General features: G+C 35.1%; 1 protein-coding gene across 4 annotated transcripts in view; it reads left to right on the top strand.

Moving 5' to 3' along the window:
• The window catches only part of LOC149554018 (transcription initiation factor TFIID subunit 1-like), a 154,495-nt gene that overhangs the window by 77,948 nt on the left and 52,398 nt on the right, over window positions 1-24,149 (top strand). For all 4 annotated transcript variants that reach the window (XM_089789341.1, XM_089789342.1, XM_089789344.1 and 1 more), the window contains exons 8-11: window positions 8,359-8,515; window positions 12,012-13,134; window positions 19,727-19,929; window positions 20,461-20,698. In XM_089789341.1, the coding sequence (XP_089645467.1) occupies window positions 8,359-8,515; window positions 12,012-13,134; window positions 19,727-19,929; window positions 20,461-20,698 (1,721 nt within the window). The remainder of the gene's footprint in view (window positions 1-8,358; window positions 8,516-12,011; window positions 13,135-19,726; window positions 19,930-20,460; window positions 20,699-24,149) is intronic.

The raw sequence follows: 24,149 nt of genomic DNA, 5'->3' as shown, positions 1-24,149 counted from the left end.
TTGGCATTTGAGGACGTCTATCCTCTCTTGTAACATTCTAGACGTCATTCCCTTGGGGTTTGGCCTTTGGAATTCTTTCTTATTGGCTTCATTATTAGGCAGTTTAGTTGCATTTTCGGCTACAGGCAGATTTGATATTTTGCTCATATCTTCTTCACTACTTGTCCGACGCTTATGCCGCTTGGAGGGAATGGTATTATGAAGGTAGTGGACTGATTGGAGGACAAAGTATTGTAGCAGCAAGTTCGTAATCATGGGCTGGAGTATTATGACAATATTGCTGAAGTAATTAGTGAGTTGATAAATCTGCCATGTATTTGGTTTTATGAATTCTGAAAATAACATTTTATTAGCAGCCGTTCATTTCCACTTTGCATATTATTGTAGTTTCTTTCTTGTTTATGTTGTATGATACCAATTCCATGCATGAAACACAACAAACAAATAAACGTTTGATTTCCGGAGTTATAAGGGGTTTTAAGAAGTTGAATGCAAACTGTTTGACATAATTCCTGTCAGCAATTTGGTTTAGTTTTTTGGGACATCCAGGGGTGCCCATTACAAACTCCTCAAGAAACTCAAACCTCCACAAATTTCGGCTCCACAAAGTTCGGCTAAGGCAAAAATTGCAGCTCTCTATGGAAGAAAAAAAATCAGACCTCAAAAATGAAAATCTGCCTTCTAAAATCACCAAACACGGAAAATTCCGCCCTAGAAACAATTCGCTAAGGCCTGGAAGTTTGCTCCAAGCACAGAAATCTGTCCTTCAAAAATCGCTAAGTTTGAAATTGCTTTCCCTTTGGAAAGAAAAATCGCCAAAATGGAAGAAGGCTGCCTCAAAATCGCCAAGGAATGGAAGAGACCTGCTTGTGGAATGAGAAATGAAGGAAGGGGGAAGCCTTCTTATACTCAACTCTACACTCTCCACCAAGCCAGCAGACTTGCACCTTGGGCCCGAAGGTGTCCAAGGTGTAAAATTTTATAAAATCGATTTTTTTTGGATAACTTCAAATAATTATTGCCAAGGCGATTGGAAAAAAAGGAGGTCCCCAAAATTTGGGCCGATGATGTGAAAACTTCACAACATATGTTATATATACATTTATAAACGAAAGACTGACTTCAGATAGATTGAAGAAAAGATTGCATCCATCATGTAGTTGTGTAAGCAACATTGTCAAGGTGGTATAGAAGTTTGTATGCAGTGGGTTGGTGCTCACGAAGATAGTAGAGGGAGTTGGAGCTTCCTATAAGTCAGAGCTTGCGAAGTGTGGGAGTCAGAGCTTCTAGTGAGTCGGTGTTCATAAACATAGAGGTCGTATGTAGCCTCTCGTAGTTGGAGCCTACAAAATATTGTAAAAGTTTAAGTTTATATAAAAGCATTTATTTGCCGTGGTTTTCTCCCACATTGGGTTTTCACATAAATCTTTGTGTTATTGTGTTCATGTGCACAACTATTCATTTTAGCATTTGAAGTTAATTGTGTGGATAAAAGTTTAAAAAGGTAAAAGTTGTTAATATATTGATTCACCCCCCTCTTAATATATTCGTGTGTTCTTCAAAAAATATTCCATTAAGTACTTCTTTTGCATGTGGACAAAGTCAAATCTTTGAAGAGTATGATAAGCAAATTCTTGTTCAATTTGTTATTGTGAATTGAAAGAAAGCCTATTTGAACTTTTGGAGAGTAAGTGCATAACCTTATTGGCTACATGAGGGAAACATATACAATCTTTGAAACCTTATTGGCTATATGGGGGAAACATATACGATCTTGTCTTCAAAGATGTCAAATTTTAGAGATACCCTTGGGATTCCATTAATTGACAACATAAAGACAAAATAAAATTGTTATTCACTCTTTCCAACCATAAAAGAAATTGAATATTTGAAAGGATCTTGTTAAGAAATTTTTGGGACATGTCATTTTGTACTTGAGATAAAAGAAATTATTAATATCCAACAAGAGACCGCAAACAAGTCTAAGGGACTCAAAGTAGAAACAAAGATCAGAAGGCAACAGGACCACCAAATGGTGTCTAAGAAAACGAAACCAACAAAGGAAGAAGCAAAGAAAGGGAAACAACACCACAAAAGAGAGACCACGAAACAACTAGCGGTTCATAGTTGGTGAAAAGTAGCTCAAAATCGAAGGATAACTGTCTATGTGCGGAGAAGTACAAACTTGTCGCCAAAGAGAGGAGGGCTGCTGTCACTAATGGTGCATGCGGGTGTGATCTTTGTGCGGTCTCACCAATTTGATGTGAGTAATAGTGGACAAGCTCCCAGACCACTTGGTTCCTCTAGGAAAGGTAACCAGGGTGAAGAAGGAAGTGATAAGCTAATGAGAGAAGGTAGATCCAGAAGGGGGATAACTCTTGTAGATTGAGATCCCGAAGACAAAAAGCCTCCTGGAGATAAGAGTGCAAGACATTGTTGATTGACATACCTGAAGAAGGAGGACAAGGACCTGCACTTTCTGAATAAACAATAGAATCTCCTTAAATCTCGTAGGAGGTCCAACAATAGAATAGAAAATGGATCTCAGTCTCAGGCAAACTCATGTTAGAACACTGAAAAACCTGCTCATCTTTGTTGGTCTGGTGATCTGTCTGGATACGGAGCCGATGAGAGTGAAATTTGAAAGAGCCTAATTGGGTATGTAAGGCTGGGGCCAATGCCGGGAAGAGTAGTAAGGTCGGACAATAATGCCATCCTGAATGTGAATATAGTGGTCCACATAGAAGGCCATACAAGGGCGGAGGGTCCTTGGTAGGTAGTCACATGATTATACCTCCTATTGATGTCCATCTTGGTAATCTCATTCAACTCCGACTGAGGGGTAGGATATGAGTTGGAGCATCTAGGGAATACTAAAAGGAAGGAAGGCAGTTAATATCGATACCCACAGAGTTGAGGAGACTAGAAGCCTGAGTATACTAGCACCTAGCACGACCAGTAGGGTCCAAGGATGCAATTGAAATCGAGGAACAATAGGCCAAGTAAGAATAACGATATCTGCCATCAACATAATCCACAAAGCCATTGAGTCTGTGAAAGAAAACCTTTACTTCTATATGTGTAGATTGAGTGAATAATATCATGGAAGATAGCAATAGCAACTAGATTTGACGAGTTCTCAAAAATTTCCCCTTTTGTTTTTTTTTCAACTTGTTAGGCATAAGCTTAGATATATTCTTGTAAATGGTTTTAATAAGAATGCTAGAAAAAATTTGTCATTCTTTGACTTATTGTTAAAGTCGTGGATCTTCTGCAAATGTTTACATTTCTATATATGATTCTATTTGGGCAGATTGCTAGAAGAGCAGACTTATAGATTTCGGTGTCTTCTAATCTGCAATCTAGCCCTCCTTTATACCTAACCCAAGGGGCATGTCCATTAACTAGACATGTCCCTCTCTAGGTTGGCCTATTTAACAACATAATTGTTTCCTCAAGATTGGTGCCCATTCCAAGAGTTACTAATGGTTAATAACTAACTAACCACATTAGTAAATAAGAAGGCTTATAAAAGCCACAAGGAAAATGCCGATCTGTCTAGAGGGGACAATATGTTCTAGTGACCAATACTTAGGGGAACTCATGCATCCAGTTTAGACTGATCTGAAAATCACAACACTTGTCTTGTCAAAGTTACAAGGAATTAACACTCCCTCTTAACTTGATAAGTGATAGAGACATATCTAGCAACATCAATAGAGATGATTAAGCATAGATATACACTCTATACCTATCTGAATTTCAAGCATGATATATCATTATACAAATGATCCCTGAAAACACATCATATTACAAATCTTGTAATATAAGTTATCACTGGAGCTATCAGTCTTAAAATTCGCAACACCTCTTCTATGTAGGATTTGGATCTTACATGTGCGTGATATTAATCATGTCTAGTTCCCTCCAATAATCTACAATCACTATTCTTTGTATCGCATGCGTGAATAATATTTTGGCTCCTGAGGTTGTCATTACTGTCGATGGAGTTTTATTGTCTCTTCTCGCTAATTATAGAATTCAATCCCTATTTTTTATATCCATCGTGTTCTTAATACCCTTCGGATAAATAGAACACTGGGATAAAATTCACACACGTTGGTCGTTCCACAAGAAAATCGTCTTTGGATCTTGTCTCTACCACTCAATGTTGGTTGCTTCATTCATCAAAAAAAGAAGTTCAACTTTAAGTTGAAAATTTCTATTCTCCGAATGGAAGTGGACTGAAAATTTAGAACGTGCAATGTTGGTCTTCCTTAAAAATTATCTAGAAACTGGAAAAAAAATTCTATCAATTGAAAACTAGTTTGAATTGTTACTCTTCTTCCGATCATGTCCCAGTCTTAGTTTTGTTGTTTATACGTTATAGAAAATCACATTCCTCTTATTTCATTATCTCTACTTCACATATCACTTGTAGGTGAAAAGTTACTCTTCTTGAATTTGACCTGTTAGAGGATTGGGTAGATTCTAATCACCATTGAAAGAGAGATCATTATATTGTAAGTTCTCAAAGGGTCGATGCTTGAGTTCGAAACATGGCCATGCATATTCTGTATCACACTCCAACCTGACCTCGATAGCCGTTGGGAAACCAGCATAAGATCGCTTCAAAGTACTTCTTTCTAAGTAAATTTGATCAAAGTTTTGAAGGTCTTCTAAAAAAATCATTATGCTCTTATTCTGATTGCATGCATCTTTTTGATGCTTTTCCAAAGTCCTGCATTATGAAAAACTATCAAATCATATATTTGAAGCATGTGGAAAAGCTTTACAGGACATGCAGTCTCGAGTTCTTGCACTCAGAACTCCTTTGACTCGAGCCTCCACAATGTATGATCCCACTAGCCAAGAATTTGCATTGCATAAGCCAATCATTACATTGCATCTTGAATGGTCTGATTTGGCATTGATAGTAGATCTCGTGATGTTCCTCGACAATAACTATTCTGATCAGATTCTCTGGAATGTGTATTTGAAGCTTTGTTCTATACCACACATGTTCCATATGTAATCTCAAATAAATCCTCATAATTCTTTGTTTTCTCATTGCTCCTTAACATACTAATTTTCTCACATTTGTAGTTGGGCTCTGATACCATATTAAAGTCATGGATCTTCTACAAGTGTTTACATTTCTATATATGACTCTATTTGGGCAGATTGCTAGAAGAGCAGACTTATAGATTTTGGTGTGTCTTCTAATCTGCAATCTAGCCCTCCCTTATACCTAACTTAAAGGACTTGTCCATTGAATGGACATGTCCCTCTCTAGGTTGGCCTATGTAACAACATAATTGTTTCCTCAAGATTGGTGCCCATTCCAAGAGTTACTAATGGTTAGTAACTAACCACATTAGTAAATAAGAAGGCTTATAAAAGCCACAATGAAAATGCCAATCTGTCTAGAGGGGACAATATGTTCTAGTGACCAATACTTAGGGGAACTCATGCATCCAAATCAGACTGATCTGAAAATCAGAACGCTTGTCTTGTCAAAGTTCCAAGGAATTAATACTTATTTCCATTAACATCCTCCTTTTTTGACCCTTAATGGATTTTATTGGGCATGCCTTCACTCCCCTTTTGTTTAGTCCAAGGTTCTACTTGTAAGGTTCATCTAGATTCTCAACTTCATTTTCCTTTTCTGTCTGGGATTCCTCTTTGTCATATTCTTTGGATTTCATATAAGTGTATTTCATTATTAAGTCCTTTTTGTTTTGTGTAGTATTGTTTTTTCTTTTATCCTTCATTTTTTCTGCCATTAAATTCCTTTCTGTTAGTTTCTTTGGATCTTACATTTTTGGTTCTCCTTGTTTTTCTTATCCTCCTATTCTTCTCTTGTTTTCCTTGCTTGTATTTTTTTTTATGTTTGATTTCCCTCATCATTCATGGTGCTATTGGTTGACTTTTTTGTTTTAGTGATGGAGATTTGCTTATCAAAGATTTGTGCTGATAGAAGGATGTGCAGTTCAAGGAGATACCCTTATGATTTATTGGCGGGATCCATTCTTGCACAATAGCCTTCATAGTAACATTATTTGGAAGCAATTGATCTAACTCAGTTACAACCAATTGCAAATTCATGCTTAGTTTTCCACTCTTTTCACCATGGTCACCTTAGAGATGTGGATATACTTTTCAATGAAGTTGCCTACTGTTTGAAACTTGCATGCTGCTCATAGATTGCCTGGAAGGCTGTACAAGTGGAATTAAATTTGAGGCTTTGGACGGCACTTGTACCACAGATTTGAAATCTGTTTGGGAAATCAACCTCCCAGGAGCACAATCTGCAATATAAACTTTGCACGAGAGAGAATCACTGAACTATTTCATGAGGAAGATGAAAATTAATACTTGAGATGGAAATAGTAATGTACGTAACCGTTTACTTATAGAGGCAAGGAGGGAGAGCAGCTAAATAGCTAAGAATCAACCAACTAAAAACTGAATGCACCAATGATGATAATATGATAATGATATAGTAAATTTTCAAGTGAATGGTAAAAACTCATTATTATGCAATATGATCAGGGAGAAGATTAATATGCAACTTAGGGAGAAGATTATTATGCAATATGAAAGCAAGATGCTATATGGGTCTCAGCTACACAACCATTTTAGGTACCCATGTACAATGGAAATGCAATGAACTCTCACACTATTGGAGAAAAGGAGAAAACCACATGGGGGAAAACTCCTTTTCAAAAGATGGAAAATAAATAAAGGATGATGCAGGAAGGACTCGATCATAACCCAAAGAACTACAAACATCATGTATATATAATAAAACTTCTCCCCATGGGACCCCCTCTGTCCGCTCCCCTGCCGATCCATTACAAAAGCTCTATTGTTGATGAAGAACACATGCATACTAAAGATGATCCAATGCCTAGAAGCAACACATATCCTCTTAAGAAGAAACAAGTCCACTGAATGTTGAGGAAGCATCTCCTTGCCCAGTTGAAATGAGGAGGAAGTCAGTCTCCAAATAAATTCTTTGAAAGCTAATTAGGAGTCTCCAAGCACAAACAATGCACATAATCATGATTAAACTCAACCAAGAAAGTGACAAAGTGGGTGAGTGAGGAGTCTCATAAGTGTTAATGTCCAAAGATAGTGCATCAACAATTGAGCTAAAACTATCATCGAAGAGGAGAGAAATCCCCTCAAGTATATGTTACAAATTTACAGATTTGACGACAAACAAGTCTGGAAAACTTGCTAAGTACTTATCCCACAAAGCAAGACCTTAAACATTATGATCAACTTGATCAAAAGTAGAACTCAAAACTGAAGCAGTAGGTAATAGAGGACAAAGCACAGCACTAGGCTAAGAACACTAATGTTCAAATGACCTCTCTCCGCAAACATTATTGACCCTTGATGGAAGGATGTGAACATCAGCCATAGAAACATCATTATTAGGAGAAAAAAGAGGAACAGAAGAATCATGATGCATGATCCACCACACTTGTACCAGTGACATCACTCATCTCCATATCTCTAATGTGCACATGGTTAGGGCTGAACTCACTTATTTTACCTTGTGGACCACAAGAAACTTGATAAATGGAAAGGTGATTAATGGTCAAGGTACGCAAAAAATGATCCCTCACCCATATTAATAGATCCTTTTCTCCAAACCCTCCTAAATGTATCATTACCCATCAGAATGTTAGGTAAATTACAAGGCTCAAAATAAGAGAACATATTCAAAGAAGACACTGTATAATGAGATGCACCTGAGTCTAGAAGCCAACTCGCACTTTCAGGAATACACCCTTTACCTTTTCATCTCATTTACAAATCATGCACTCCCCAGTGAGCATTACCAGATTGTATATCAATCTTTTAATAGTCATAGACAATTGAATCAGTTCTTCATCCCTTGTAGGCCCCAGCAGAGATATTTTAAAAAGTGGTATCCTATCTGTCCTGTCTTAATCAGCCTTTTGATATTTGTTGATTTTGTTTCCCACACATGGGTATTTGTGTTGGTTTCTAGTGTTGGCTTTGCACTACATCCTTTTTTTTTTAAAAACTTTTTAGTAAATCTGTTCCTTTCGTATGCTTTCCCAGCCTATGTTTGGTCCAATTGTGGACATTAATATATTTATCTTGTTCTAGGAAATCCATGAAGCACACCCTCGTTGGATGTACCTTGCAGGATTTCTGGCCTTGCAATTGATTCTATAAAGATAATAATTAGGACTTTTTCTAAATACAATAACCCCTTAAATGAAAAATTTGCTCAGCTTTGTTCTACTTGAAGTTTGCATGTTCTTTCATTTCAACATCTTTAAAGGCTAAGTTGACTTTATTAATATTATGCAGACTGAATCCGCAACCTCAGATAAGTGGGAATGTGGACTCCCTATACTGTGCAAGGAGGATGGAAAGGTTGTCTTGCGCTTCTCTGAAATTTTTGGGGCTAAGGAGTCTTACAGAGTGGGGGAGAAAAAGAGCAGTCGAAAATATAAAATATTGAAGGGTAAGTTTTTTCCTCAATTGTACTTTTCATAACCGACAGAGATCTTACATAAACTGTACCAAATCATTATATTTTTATTTTCTTTGGATTCTTTGTTGGTTTGCTTATGTTAGACATTTCTTTAAAGCAAGAAGATTTTATTTTGCCCTTTTGAAATGCTACTGTTACTGTTATATTTTCCCATCCTATGTTCTATCATTTACAGAACTAGGGGTGTTTGAATTGTCAGTTACTGTGTCATCTTGCATTTGGGAAGCATTGCCATATCGTTGTGTGCAAATTTTGGGTAAGGATATATACAGCATGTCAAAGGCATCCAATTCAAATACAAATGTAGGACTGCACTGTTTTAATGAAGATTGACAAGTAAGAGTACATTGCAAATATGAAAATTGTTCAATAGTCTTAAACTGGCCTTTATGCGCTTTCTAGTTTTTGCATTTTTTAGCTCATTGTGCACCTATATAAGTAAGCATTTGCTGCTTATTTTATTACTCACATATCTTGGTAATCATGTTGTGTTCAATTTTTGATAATATGGTCTAGAAGTAGAACCCAAGTCTAATTTTTGGATTTGAGAAAAGAGGATCGTCCTAGGGACTATTGTCGGTATTAGTGAAACATGAAATTGTATAGAATTTGCAAGGGCAGAAAGTCTTGACCTACAAATTTAGATAAATATCTTGATATTTTGAAGGAAAGATTGTTGGCTGTACTTATGCACAAAATTGCAGGTTCATTTCTTCGAAATCATGAGGCCTGGCTTTTAAAAATTGGACAGACATTTTTTTAAGGGAAATTGTGAACTTTTTGGTTAAAAAATGATTGATTTTTCTTGTAAGCACTGGTTTCTTCACTAGCAAATTGCATATTTTTCTTGTAAACTTATGCAGTTTTTTTAATTACCAGATCACAATTTTCTTTTTGATTCAAATTGCAGCAACTAGGATTTGGCCAATTTTTCAATGTTTTTATTGGTCAAATTTTGGAGTGAACAATTTTGTAGCTAGGAAAACTTGTGAATTTGCGGGTTTTGAAAATAGGGCCTGGAAGGTAGTTTGTGATTACGAGTTATGGGAGGGAAGATGGCCTTTTCACCTCCATCTTGTTTGAATGCAACCATTGTTTTATTGACAAAATATTACAGTACTTGGAAGAAGTGAAGGTTCATAATCTTCAAGTAGAGATGTCCCGAAAAGATCGTTCTCGTTATTGACGCATGGCTAGTGGGTTATTTGTAAAGACCAAGATAAGTTTGATGATTATGACAATCCGTCATGTTGATCAAATCATCAGTGACATAATACATAGCTCATGCTTTAAGAAGTCCAAACATGCATGTATAATCTCTTCACCCAATTGGAAGCTATATGAGAACTTCATGAGATTTTAGATTAGGGTGTGGCCATCATTTTGAACAATGCTTTTTTTTGGATCACTATGGATTAGAATGCATCCTTGCATGAGCATTTACTTGAACTCAAGGACATCAAAGATTAGTTCATCCATTGATAATAAGATAGAAGAAGAGAACATGGTGGTAATCATGTTGAATTTGAAGAGGTATGCAATATTCTCATACAGGAGGTTGAGTTTGAAGAGGTATGCAATAAGCTCTTAAAGGAGGATATATGTCGAAGTGTCATGCCTCCAGCGAAGAGGCTACCAAGATCACAGCTTTGATAAAATTTATATCAGGAAAATAGGAGAAATCCCTGTCTATATTAAATCATGGTCATCCTTAAAGATATAACTTAGGCTAAAAGATGCTAGCGATCCATAGAGGGGAAGATTTATAGTTTAAAGAATTTATCAAAGTCATTGATCTCCTAAATTTAAAGACATCTAATTAAAGTTGAGCTATCAATCTGCGACCCTACTGAATAGAAGATACAAGTGCATTGGGAGAGGGCATCGAGTAAAGAAATCTTATAGAGTATAAATGCAAGGAATTTAGATGTGATCTGCATAAAAAGGCAGTATGGAACTGAGGTTGTTGAGCAGCAATAATCTGTCATTATAAAGCTGCAAGGCATCAAGTTGTCATTACAAACAACTCAAAGTGCACCTGTTGTTGCAATCCCCTAATGTGGGCTTCTATTCCTTATCTGTATCCAAAAGTGCCCATGAGAATGTGTTTTAATACCAAACTTCTTGCATCTAATGCCATTTTACTATGTACTACCAATAATGATCTAGCATTCATGGATCAGCAATTCCCTGAATTCCAATGGAGGAAGCAAGTTTGAATGCCCAATCAACCCCTAGCTCAATTGAATCTCAAGGAAAGTCAGGTCAAGAAAGCAGTCAATAAATGGCTAAGATGTATGTTTCCTTGATAAAAGACATTAATAACCTAGATGAAAGGGTCTACTATTAAGGGAAGCACATGGGAAAACATGTTATTTAACCTCTGTTGGAGGATCATTTTGCTCATTTAGTAAATTGTGTGCAGATTTTAAGACTGATTGATAGTTCACTTTGAAAAATAAAATTATTCCCATCAAGATCGGATTGAAAGTACTGGGAACATAATCATGTAATCCATTTGAGAAAATGGTCGGAGAAATTTGAAAATAATGCTGTCAGGATGTGGACCTCATACCATCTCCTAAGGAGGCAACACAAGTTGAGAGATCTTAGCACAACCAAGATCTATGAGCTCAATCCTGACGTGCAGCCCCCAATTAGGCCAATCAATTTTTTTGCATGAAAGGAAGTCCTTCACATCAGTCTCTAAGGGGACTTCATGGAAGTTCTTTTAAAAGGAGAGTTTTGCGAGGTGAGATCATTACAGGAGACCAAGAACATAAGTGAGGAGAACTCAGCCAAGATTGTGATTTTTGATAGCATAACCTTGTTTATTATGAAACAATAAATCTCACTAAGTGACTATTTGATTTTTGTGCCACTTTTTTGTGCATGTAGTATGGTAGGTCGGTCCATAAATTCTTTGGTTGCAGTTTGTTTAGTAGTCATTTTCTTGTGTAATCAGGTGTTTGGTATTATAATTCAGGAAAAAACGATTGAGCAATCTGTGGATACAGATGTGTGCATCCAGACACCACAGATTGGCTATGGACCACATACTTTTCTTACTGTAATACAACTTCTATAATAAAATGTCCATTTATCCCTTTTGGCATCAGAATTAAGAACGTTTCCACAATTTTCAATGTTTACTTATAGCAGTATATTTGTGGCTGGGGTAAAAACACAATATTAGGAAATATATTCATAATCAGATGGAGAGAGCATCTAAAAGTAGGTGCTGTGATTTTTTTGTGAACTGAATTCTACTTGTCTTTTAGTGCTATTTTTGTCTTTCGTATGGGATACAGTAACTCTAATGACACTGTACATTTTTTAATATATTTTTGCATGAATGGCAATAACTGATCTAATTAAGATTTGATATTTTTAATTTAAAATAGAACAACATATGGTTATCGATGATTTGGTTACTTGTACTAAATTACGTTGTAATATTTTTCAGATCAGGTTTGTACATTGGAAAATACTGACGTTTTGGAAGAAGATGAAGAATTGTATTTGAAGGGTCATTATTCAAAATATAATGGGTATAAATCTATCAACCTGACTCAACAAGAATATCAAGAGAAAATAGATTATTCATTGGAAGGTACTAGTCATGGCAATATGGAAGGTGTCTGCAATTCCCCTTGGGATGAGGTTGATTGGCAGGGTACAAAGCATTCTTGTGTGTGGGCCCAACCGATGAAAGAAAATGGGAGTGCCGATATTCTTGGGGATCATATTGAGCCGCTTTTGTCACCTAATTTCTATTGCCTTGATCAACAAGAGTGGGAAGCTAGTATTCTATGGGACAGCCCTTCTGCTCTTAAAAGCTCTAAGTTGGTTGAAGCAGATGACACTCCTATGGAACAGCAAGATGAAGAGGATATGGACATCAATATAGAGAGAGGTAAAAATGAATCTGAAAGTTTAGAAAGACAGGCACAAACTGCTATTGAGAGAAGCCATTCAAGCTACTTGCTTGGTTACCCAATTTATGTGGAGTCATTTGATCAGAAATCACCTGTAAAAGATAAAAAGTCACCATCCTCAAGAAGGGTTTGGCATCCCCAAATGCTTAGATTGGAGTTGCTTTCAAAGATTGATAAAGAAAGGGATCACAGGGCTGAGGAACCAAAAGCTGGGGAAGCAAAATTTGGAGATATAATTAAGAAATTGAAAAATCTTTCCCTCCAAAATAGTGATTTGTTGGATGGTTCTTGGGTGGATAAGATTGTTTGGGAAGGTGGTGAAGATGTTCCAATAGCTAAATTGATTTTTAATCTTCAAGATGACCAAATGTTGTTTGAAATAGTGGATGCTAAAGAAAGTAGACATCTTCGGACTCATGCAGCAGCTATGTTTATTTCTCCCTCATCTAAAACAGGAGAAACAGGAGAGCTTGCCAATCAAGCTGCTTCCATTGCTAGGTTTAATATTTCCAACGACAAGTATTATTCAATTCGGAAAACCTCTCAGCAACAACAGAAATCTCATACAAAGAAGCGGGCATTTCATGGAATCAAAATTGTTCACTCTCTTCCAGCCATGAGATTGCAGACAATGAAGCCAAAACTGAGCAAGTAAGAACAGTTTGCAGTTGATTTATCTTTTAGAATTTGTGATTTAGAATTACTCCGAGCATTAATCTACAAGGGTTAGTGCCTGTAGGCTATTTAGTAAGGTGTTGTTTAGCCATGTTTTTGCGAGCCATATGGCACCTGATTTTAACAAAAATAAATGTTTTGATGATCTTTAAAAAAAGTTTCCTTAGTTATACCAAATAAATGGTTTGAGATTATACCATAGAAAACTAGAGTGCAAGATTTTTTTCATTCCATAATTGCATATGCTAAATGCTACTTCGAGGTAACATAAAACCATGGTTTCCAAATGTTAAACTGAAGAATGATAATTTTATGTTTATATTCATGGCATGATTTCTGTTTTGGAAATGACTATTTTACTTTAGCACTTATCAACTCAACATATTTAACAGCAGCTGTTATTCTAGCAACAGTCTGCATAAGCTGTGATTACAAATAAACATAAGTGTCCTGAAAAAGAGTAGAATTTCATTGTAATTTTTTATCTGTATTTTATGCTTTCCATCTTCATTGTCATCCTCAAACTTGCTAGAGACTTCTGGTTGCATCAGTTTGTGATTGAGAAAATGCAAATATTTGCCTTGCTGTATAGCTTGGAAATGCATTCTTTAAAAGCCTTCAATATAGCACTCCGTCAGACCCCTAAATGATGATCATCCAGTTAGCTCCACCACAGTGTCTGCCAGGAATGAATGATCTTTTTAAAAATGCTTAATCTCAAATCATTTGCTGAGTACATTAACGTTTATCCTTGATTCATTCTTTTGGCTTCAGTTTGTTGACTATCCAAAGTTTGGTGTCATCATTTTTTGGCTAGGAGGAAATACGCCTTTTGGAGGTGTTTTAGTTACTTGAGATTGTTACTACAGTCTATGCTGAAAGTTTACTGGAAATCATATTAATCAACAAATGAATGGTACAAACGTGAAGAAAATGTATCATGTTAAACTGTATTCATATTAAATTGTATTCTTGTCACTGCCTTCAGAGTGCGATCTTGAGGTTTCCTGGCTTTAGGTGTTTGTTTACCCATCATTAGCTACACGGTTTGCATTCTAATGAAACTATTAGTCATAAATTAAACACGGTAGAAGCAGCATTCAATTTTTTAAATTTTAGATCATAGACCAAAACTCGGATTCCGATCGAAATCGGCGAGGCCAATCGACTTGTGAATCGGCTGACTCGGCTACGAATCGGCAAAGTGAAAAAACCCTTGAAATTTAGAGATTTTAATGATACAAAACTTACAACATAAAACACACTATACCATCATCAAATAGAAGCTGATATACATAAACAAGGAACACAAATGATAAATCCATTAGATACGTAAAATGTAAATTGTAGTTGAAGGAAATAGAAAACATGGAATCATATGACATAGATATATAGAATTATAAATGTTGTCATATTATAAATGTATGTAAAATCCATGAAACCAATGACATCAAATGTTCCACGAGACACGTATGTGTAACAATAAAGTATAAATAGTAACATTGTAACCTTCAATACAAATAACTTGATATCTTTGCATCCAATCGTTGGAAAATTTTAGTTCTTTGGATTTTGTTAGTGCATGGAATTATCTTTGCATTGGTTTTGATCTCATGTTAAGTGGCTTTGTATTTGAGGAGATATGGCAAGCCCTAGAGCAAGAATTAATTGAAAATTAATGAATAATTTTTATTGCTTTGATAATATGATATATGATATATCTGATCTTGTAACAATTGGTTTTCTCGGGTCTAATTTTAACATCTATCATAAGCATAGAATACAGTTTTAACTTCGACTTCATAAGAAGGTAGTTACATCATTCATGCTTATGTGAAGAAGATTACCGTTAAAGTTAGTTAAACAAAATTGCTTAACTAAATACTTGAAATACTTTTTAATGAAATTACTTCAGAAATTGAAATCACATACCTCGGAAAAACTGAGACTGAAATTCATCTAAGTATGCTTCTGCAACCACCCAGGTTAGTCCACAAATATACTATAACAATTTCTCAAATCGACTGCTATCTCAAAAATCATTTGATGAATATCACTAAATACCATTATAACTTAAATTAGGGCATCACATATCATCTTACCAATTAGGGCATCACATATCATCTTACCAATTAGGGCATCAATTACCATCGGTTTATTTAGGGCTTTTCGTACTGCTTTACCACTTAGGGCTTCCGCGACCATGGATTCAATTTAGGGCTTCCGCGACAACGGATTTATCTAGGGTTTCTGCGACGACGGATTCAATTTAGGGCTTCTGCAACCACGGATTCAACTAGGGTTTTCGATACCACAGATTCAGTTAGGGCTTCCAATACCACTATATCAATTAAGGTTCCAGCTGTCGCACAATCAATTAGGGCTTCGAATTTCTTTTCCTTCCGATTGCCTATCTGTGACAATTTCTCAAAATTAGATAATTACTTATATTCAATATTCATTTATATGAAGTAAAACGATGATAACAATGAAATACCTCAATTTAATCTTACCTTCTCATAAACAAAAATGATAATACCTGTTCCGATAGACAATTGATTTCATGGCTTATCTCTGTTTGACACATCTGATATCTTGAGAGAGGTGAAACATTGCGAGGGGCTTTACCACCCAACCTCGGACCACAATATATATCCCCACATGATCTCTTAATGAGAAAGGCCCTCCCTACTCGGAATTGACAGGGAACATCTTACCATTCACTGGGCATCATGATATATATAACACGCCATACAACTTGGCAGTAGGAGATCATCATATCAGGGATATGCATGAGCTATTATTAATGATATGTATTAAAAATGTCATAACTGATATTACTGATTCTTATTGTTGATGAATCTTTCCTCACGCCCCCTCAACCTCATTAGGCCTCCAAGCCCGTGATTTCCAAGTGCTTGTTTAATAATTATCAAAGTGGAATTGCACGAGTTAAACACATTAGATTAGTTTGTGAATTTTCAATTTACTGATATCATTCTTAATTTATTTTTTTATCAGGTTCATCTACACCTCTCACCATCAACAGGTCATCAGACTGGTGTATTCTTGGTGCCTGAACCATTACATCATATACCCATTTATTAAGACTCTACATCCTATGAAATTCCTTGGTATTCAGAATCGATTACTTTTTCTGTATATTATCTAAAACAAAAACATTTCAAGATAAAATCTACAGATTTATGGCATGTATGGTTTGATATTGAAATAATCTATATTCAAAAGAATCTCAAGTGATGGTTTTCGGTATTACTGGACAAAGGAAAACAAGATTATATAAGCACTAATACTTCCATAGTTGGCTTTCATTTTTAAATAGTAAACTGCTTCATAAGCTATCGTGCATACAAACTCTAAGGCGTTCTTGAATAGTCAGTAAAGGTAAGCAACAAGTCTTAATACTGTATAAAATATTTCTTAAGGTTTGGATCAACCCGACTTAAAAAACAAAACAAATACATGAATGAGAGTTGGAAGATAAAACAAGAAAACAAATCACAACCTTACTTGACTTACGGCTATACAAAGGAGTTACTATATCTTAGCGTGTTTGCTTCTTCAGTGTTCCGCTAGAACAAAAGACAAGAGATATGCAAAACGTGGAAGTTCGGATGTTAAATGCACAGCGATTGAGTAGAGTAATAGACGTATAGCAGGGTGATGAATGTATCGCAGGGTGGTAAACGTGTTGCAAGAAGAGTCTGAGACAGATATCCAATGTCCCCCATAAGCGACAAAGCCAACATATTTAATCAATCAAATCTGACCTTACGGCTAAGAGACTTTCATTTATCACCAACTCGTGTTACAGAAAGACAAATATTTGAGACCATGGCGGAAGCATGAACAGGCAGGAATGTTGTTACCTCCTCTCGAAAACGACAAGGTAGTATATAAAAGATAATGATCGACTTTTCATCTTCTGCCGTTACAAGATTGAAATGCAATTGAAATTCCCATCGATTGGAAAATATGAAACGTTGGAACAAGGGGTGAAAAAGTTTTATAAATATAATTATAATTTGAAAATTTATTAAAATCTTATAAGTACTTTTTAAAAATCACTCTATTAATTTATTAACATATAAAGATGCCAAAATATTTTTATATTCAAATACACAGGTATAAATTATTATAAAAAATAATACAACGAAAGAGTCTTAAAATCTTTTAAGAATACGTTTTATATTTAAACTTAATTAATTAAATTTAATTAATTATTAACAACTCATGCAGTTCCAAAGATGAGTCTTGTTACAAATCGCTTGGTCCTCTACCTGTCTGTCCAATGATGGTGATGCCCTGCCTAATTCTTTTCTGACAATGCTTCCACCCCTTCGACAAGCTCCTTGCAAGGAATTTCTTTGTAGCTAAATTATAAATTATAAATAATCATATTAGTTAACCTTTCGTCTTAATTCCATGAATTCGTGATTAACGAATAACTAGCATGTCATCTTCACTTGAAATCATAACGACTAACTATCTTACCATTTCGCCAGATTATATCAAATTACACTACCAACTAACTTCATGTGAACTTCAACGTCTATATTTCAAGCTAGGTCAAAAATTGGGATGTAACAGATCTAATAAAAGGTTTTGAATGCTGCATATGATTGAAAGAGGTGAAGGAGGATCTAATTAATCTTCTAAGAATGTTGGAGTTCATGGTATGTTCGGTCAAGGAAGGCATTCTCAAAATTATTTATAACTATATATCTAATGTGTTTCCAAAACACTAATATCTACTGATTGAACAATAAAAAAAAAAAAAAAAAAAAATTTAACTGAGTGATGAGGCACATAACTCGGTGATTTAGGAAAAAGTCGCCCATACTCACCTAACTTCGCTATTTCTGGCAATTACTCGCTGATCTGGTTTAGTGAGTCACCAAAACTCGGGAGGGGTTGTTCATATCACCAAATCGCCAGAATCACCACGATTCGGGAGCTCTATTTCAGATAGACTTTTGTATCAAATATTTGATGTTGTGATTTACCCTTAGCGATTGGAGGACAGGGTGTGGGCTTCAATGCAATGCGTGTTACTCTCGTCGTTTTTCTCCAAATTAATGTCCTTGAAGCTTGAAAACTGAACGGTATACCACTGAGTTTTCCTGTTATTCTTAATGAGATCCTATTCTTAATGTTCAGTCAAGGAAGGCATTCTCAAAATTATTTATAGCTATATATCTGACGTGTTTCCAAAACACTAATATCTACTGATTGAACAATAAAAAAAATAAAAAATAAAATTGAGTGAGTGATGAGGCACATAACTCGGCGATTTAGGAAAAAGTCGCCCAAACTCACCTAACTTCGCTATCTTTGGCGATTACTCGCCGATCTGGTTTAGTGAGTCACCAAAACTCGGGAGGGGTTGTTCATATCACCAAATCGCCAGAATCACCATGATTCTGGGATCTCTGTTTTAGATAGACTCTTGTATTAAATATTTGATGTTGTGATTTACCCTTAGCGATTGGAGGACAGGTTGCAGGCTTCAATGCAACGCGTGTTACTCTCGTCGCTTTTCTCCAAATTAATGTCCTTGAAGCTTGAAAGCTGCATGGTATACCACTGAGTTTTCCCTTTATTCTTAATGAGATCCTACCTTCCTACATTCCCAATTGCAATTGTAAGTGGCAGGAAGACTGTTTTACTTGATAAGCTCATGGGTTGCTAGCAGATTAACATATTTCCTCACATGGAGGCACCTTAATATTATTGGTAGACTGATGATCTACTAAGAGTGTTTTCTGTCTATTTTGTCATTATTTAAAATGCGAGTATGGTATTTCCTGAAAGATGTTTTTGGTTAGTATTATTTCACTCGTCTGATTATTTTATTTTTCCTTTCTACAGTTCGTGTTCATTATCTTTATGGAGATTTTTAATTTACATATGATATGTAGGGTTTGAAGGGTATCCTTAATTGAAGTTATGCCTGGCAAATATGATATTTGAAAGCGTTGCCAAATTGATGTGTGGAGAAGTAATGCTATAACCTTTTGTAGATTTATTATGAGGATTGTAGGTGTTGTCCTGAAATTAAAACTATGATAATTGCTTTAGTAGTTTGTGGTATATCTGAATAGCGGGTGATGATTTTCTGTTAAAAAAATTCTCTGCCTTCTATGCTAGCAGTCTGCAGAGATATTCTTCCTTGAATTTCTTCATACTATGCTGCAAGCACAATGATGGTTTATTTTATTGATAACAGATTGCCACAACTCATGATATTATATTCATGCTTCTAGTAAGATTGTAATCTTTTATCACCAACGTTTTGGAGCATACTCCACATTCTTAGCTCTCTCACCCTAATGATGGATCATTGAGTATGATCCGAAACATTGGTGCTAAGAACTTTCACTTAATCTTACTAGAAGCATGAATATAATGGTTTATTTTACTTCTATGGTTATATTCTAATGTACATTATCTCGTGACTTCATATTAACAGTTGACTAATTGTTGTTATCACTGGAAATCACGGAATTTTCGGATCACTGAAGACTTTCATTAACATTTTTTGCAGTAAGGACTTGGCTAATTTTCATCGACCAAAGGCTCTGTGGTATCCACACCATAATGAGGTTGCTGCTAAAGAGCAGGGGAACCTTTTTGCGCAAGGACCTATGAAGATTATTGTAATGAGCATGGGAGGGAAAGCAAGTAAGCTTCATGTGGATGCAGCAGAGACACTGGAGTCTGTGAAAGGAAAAGCTGCTAAAAAATTAGGTTTATATTTTCTCAGTTCAACTCTTACATTATCTAGTGCTCGTGGTTTTATATGTAATGTATATATTTGGCTGTGACGTGAGTTCATTTTTAATGTTAGGTGGATCTATCCTGTTTTTATTCTTTTTCATCTAGATTAGTGATTTCTAAAGTAACTAACACATTTAAGGTACTGTTTTTTCAATATAATGAATTTTGCTGTCTTTGAAATGAGCTCATTTAAAATTTAGGTGGATATATTCTTCTATTTTTCTTTTGCACTATATTAGTGATTTCTAAAGAAGCTAACATGTTTAAGGTACTGTCCTTTGCTTTATGTTATCTCAAGTAATGGTTTGCCCTTTGTAATTAAAGTTTTGTTTATGTTGGTAGTACATAGTTTACTTCCAGTAATGTAAATGTTCTTTACTAATGATATTATGCATATTACTAGAATATGAAATTGTATTTTGGAGAATATATTATTAATTATAATATGAAATTTGACTATTTATTTATTGTTTCATCTTCAAATGATATAATTGTTGACAGATTTTAAACCTTCAGAGAAGATCAAATTTGTGTATTCTGGTAGGGAACTAGAGGAAGGAATGTCTCTTTCCCAGCAGGATGTGAGGCCAAATTCAATTCTTCATCTTGTGCGTACAAAAATTCATCCATGGCCAAAGGCGCAGCGGTTGCCTGGTGAAAACAAGCCTCTACGTCCACCTGGTGCATTCAAGAAAAAGTCAGAGCTTTCAGTGAAAGACGGACATATTTTTCTTATGGAGTATGTTATCATTGTTCTTTCCTCTATAGTCAGTAGCTCTTTCTGTTTTTCAAATGTTCAAATCACAGATAGGGTAAGAGCATAGGCTTTTTATTTAAGGTCTATTATAATTTTTTATTTTCAAAAACACTAATTTTGATAAAATGTATAATATTGAGAGCAAGTTGTTTGCAGTTCTATGTCTGGGGTTCTTGGGATTTATTTTATATCGTTTTCCCTTTCTAAACATTAGCACTACTGTATGCCATTATGACCGTACTAAATTAGCTTTTCATAAGCATTGATATCTTGTGCCTGGCTTGGATGGAATTCAAAATGTATGCTTGACGACTATGAAGAACACAATAGCAATGATACTCATTATTGCTAATAAAACATATAAATACCTCATAATTTGCAATAATGAAGATACTTAAATTTATGATTCAATGATTTGACAAGTACCAATACACAATGGAAATTATAATCAATGCTTTGTGGCCTTCATAGTGCTCTTCAACAAAATATAAGTCGATGTTTATTCCAATTTTATTTAAACCAGAATCAGCTAGATTGCCACTTGCACTTGTTAGGTCACACTCAACACTGCCTCATCTGTAGAGACTTTGACAAGTTTTGTTGTAGCATGTAGGTTGGCACACTCAGAAATTTTATGCCAATTCATTGTTACCCTATCATTTTATTTCAGGTGTTTTACATGATAAGAGATTAAATTTGGTGTGCACAAATACCAAATCCTTAGCTTTTCTTGCACCTAATTATTTGCACTTAATGTAGTGAAAAAATGAGTATTTATTCCAATTCCGATCAATTGTTGAAGAATTCACAACCTATTAAGTTTGCATTCACTATTAAAATTACAGAAAAAAAAAAAAAAAACATAAAATTGTAATAGTAATGAACTAAAATGGGAGTTGACAAATAAAAAAAATGCATACTTGAGAGTCAACTTTGGATTCAACTTTATTTTAAATCAGAATCAGCTACACTCTAAACTGCCTCATCTATAGAGACATCGACAATTTTTGCAATTGTAGCATCTATGTCGGCACACTTGTCACCCTCTCATTTTATTCATGTGTATTACATGATAAGAAATTAAATTGGGAGTCCACTTAGCTTTTCTTGAATCTAATTGTTTGTGCTTAATGTAGTGGATAAATGAGTATTTACTCCAATTCTGCTAAATGGAAGAAGAATTCACAACCTGTTAAATTCACATGCACTATTTACGATTACAAAATACAAATTAAGAATCATCATATTATAATAGTGAACTGAAAATGGGAGTGAAAAATAAAAGATGCATACTTGGCAAATTGTATATTGTAAGAGGCTGCAGATAAATAATGTGTTGGCCATATACTATCATTCACGAACATTGGTTTTGTAAATATTCTAAGAGTGCACTAAATGATTTCTCAAAGATATGAAGTGGCTAAATTCACTCAAGGCATTATGCTCCCAAAGGATATTTGGTCATACAATACAGTATGACCCTAAGAGACATCTTCTCATACAATGCCAACAATGTGAATGGGGACAGCTTGCAAGAGATTGTTGGCACAAGCAAAAACAAATTGCAACTACTAGTGTGATAATGGTTCCAACACAAAGAGTATGAAGACATCGGATGCCCAAAGCAAAGGGTAGTGTCAATATGATTGATTCAAGGTATAATGATGTAATAACCCCAACCGGTTATAACTTCACCAAACACCAAATTCTTTTATAATTCAGTTTTATGACATTTCGTCAAACACTTTGTAAGCAAGCTCTGAAGCCACTGTAATGACCCGACCTGGTTACAGCTTCAAATGACATCAATTTTCAATTTTCTTTACTATTTGATAGTTTTACATTTCATCAAACACTTGGCAAGCAGACCATCTACCACTGAATATATGATGTCTTAAATTTTCAAACACAATGTCAGGATGTACAAGAAACTGATCACAAATTTATTTAATTTTTGCCTTATAAGTTTTGCATAAATAAATACCAAACACCAATAAGCAATTCTGAAATGATTCACACAAGCCTTTGAACAAACCATACAACAGTATAATGAAAAGAGAACTTAATTGTTGACTGATTGCTATAAATCATAATTTGAAGCCAACCTATTCTACTTTCAAACTGTGAAACATAAACTGAATTTTTCAAATCAAGAACTTGGTCTTTGCCGTAGAATGTAATTGCACAAGTCAATTAAAAGCTGCTTAGTCCAATTTCAATCTGGCATTTACAGTCTGTCCTTACAAATGCTGGCCAAAAACTGATATAGAAATCATGCCAAATACAAGACCCCTTGGCATTCAAGCTGTAAATCCGACACTCCAATTTTGATGCAGAGCGAACAAATAGGGATATCCAAAATTAACACATTCTTCAGCACCAAACTCCAATTTGTAGACTAAACCCTAGCCCAACAATAGAGATAACTGAAAACGAATTAAAGCTAAATTCTTCAGTAAGCCAGTCACTTCTCAGCCACAGTAGACACAGTATGAGAAGTCTGTTTAGTTTAGATTGAAAATTAAATCAATACCACTTTACCTTAGCAGTGGATTGATGCACAAACTCAGTCTCAAACCCTTGTAATTCAGCAAGGGCACATAAATCAGAACTTCAGGAAACATCACAAAGACACCAAAGCAAAATAAGATAAGAAAATGATTGGATGCAGCTTGTCATGTCAGCCCTCAGTTCAGACTATGTGCAAAGATGACGAGCAACAATGGATATATTAATATTAATTTGGCCAAATTAAATATTAAGTTTTGAGTTTATATTATTAAGTTATAATATAATTTTACTCTATAATATAAGTCACTTTAATGAAGGGTCAAGTTATCATAGATAGGGCCAAGTGAATAATTAACTATAAAAGAATTATTTATGCATCAACTTAGAGTTTTAAGTGAAAAATTAAAAAGTGGGAATATATCTTTTATCTCACATTGACTAGGAAAGTATTTGAGCTCTCATAAGAAAAGGATAAAAGGGACTTAATGTAGATTTTCTGCAAATTCTGATGAAATAATACATATATATTACCTTCAACCTTGCTGGAAATGGTCCTTAAATATTCCGGATAGAGTATTAATCATTCATGGAAAATGGTATATAATTCGGGAAATCGTTTTTATTCTTGTTATAAATTCGCTCAAGGTAGTAATGCTAGAAGAGCAGACTTGGGTGTAATATGTCTTCTATCCACATCCTTGCCCCTCCTTTATAGTGGACCCAAGGGGCATGTCCTTAGAAAGGACATGACCCTTTCTAGGTCGTCCCTCATAAAACAAATTGAATTTACCAAGATTGGCGCCCCTCTTTGTTTGTCTATTAGTTAGTAGTTAAACTAACTACAAATAGGCAATCAAGACATTAGTAAATGTTCCCAAAGGGATCGTTGATCTGCATGATAAATTAATGTATTCTCCAATTC

This window comes from Cupressus sempervirens, chromosome 6 (assembly GCF_028749045.1).
Source record: "Cupressus sempervirens isolate cs-2001-9-10 chromosome 6, ASM2874904v1, whole genome shotgun sequence".
Taxonomy (NCBI): domain Eukaryota; kingdom Viridiplantae; phylum Streptophyta; class Pinopsida; order Cupressales; family Cupressaceae; genus Cupressus; species Cupressus sempervirens.
This window is presented reverse-complemented; position numbering and strand designations above follow the sequence as displayed.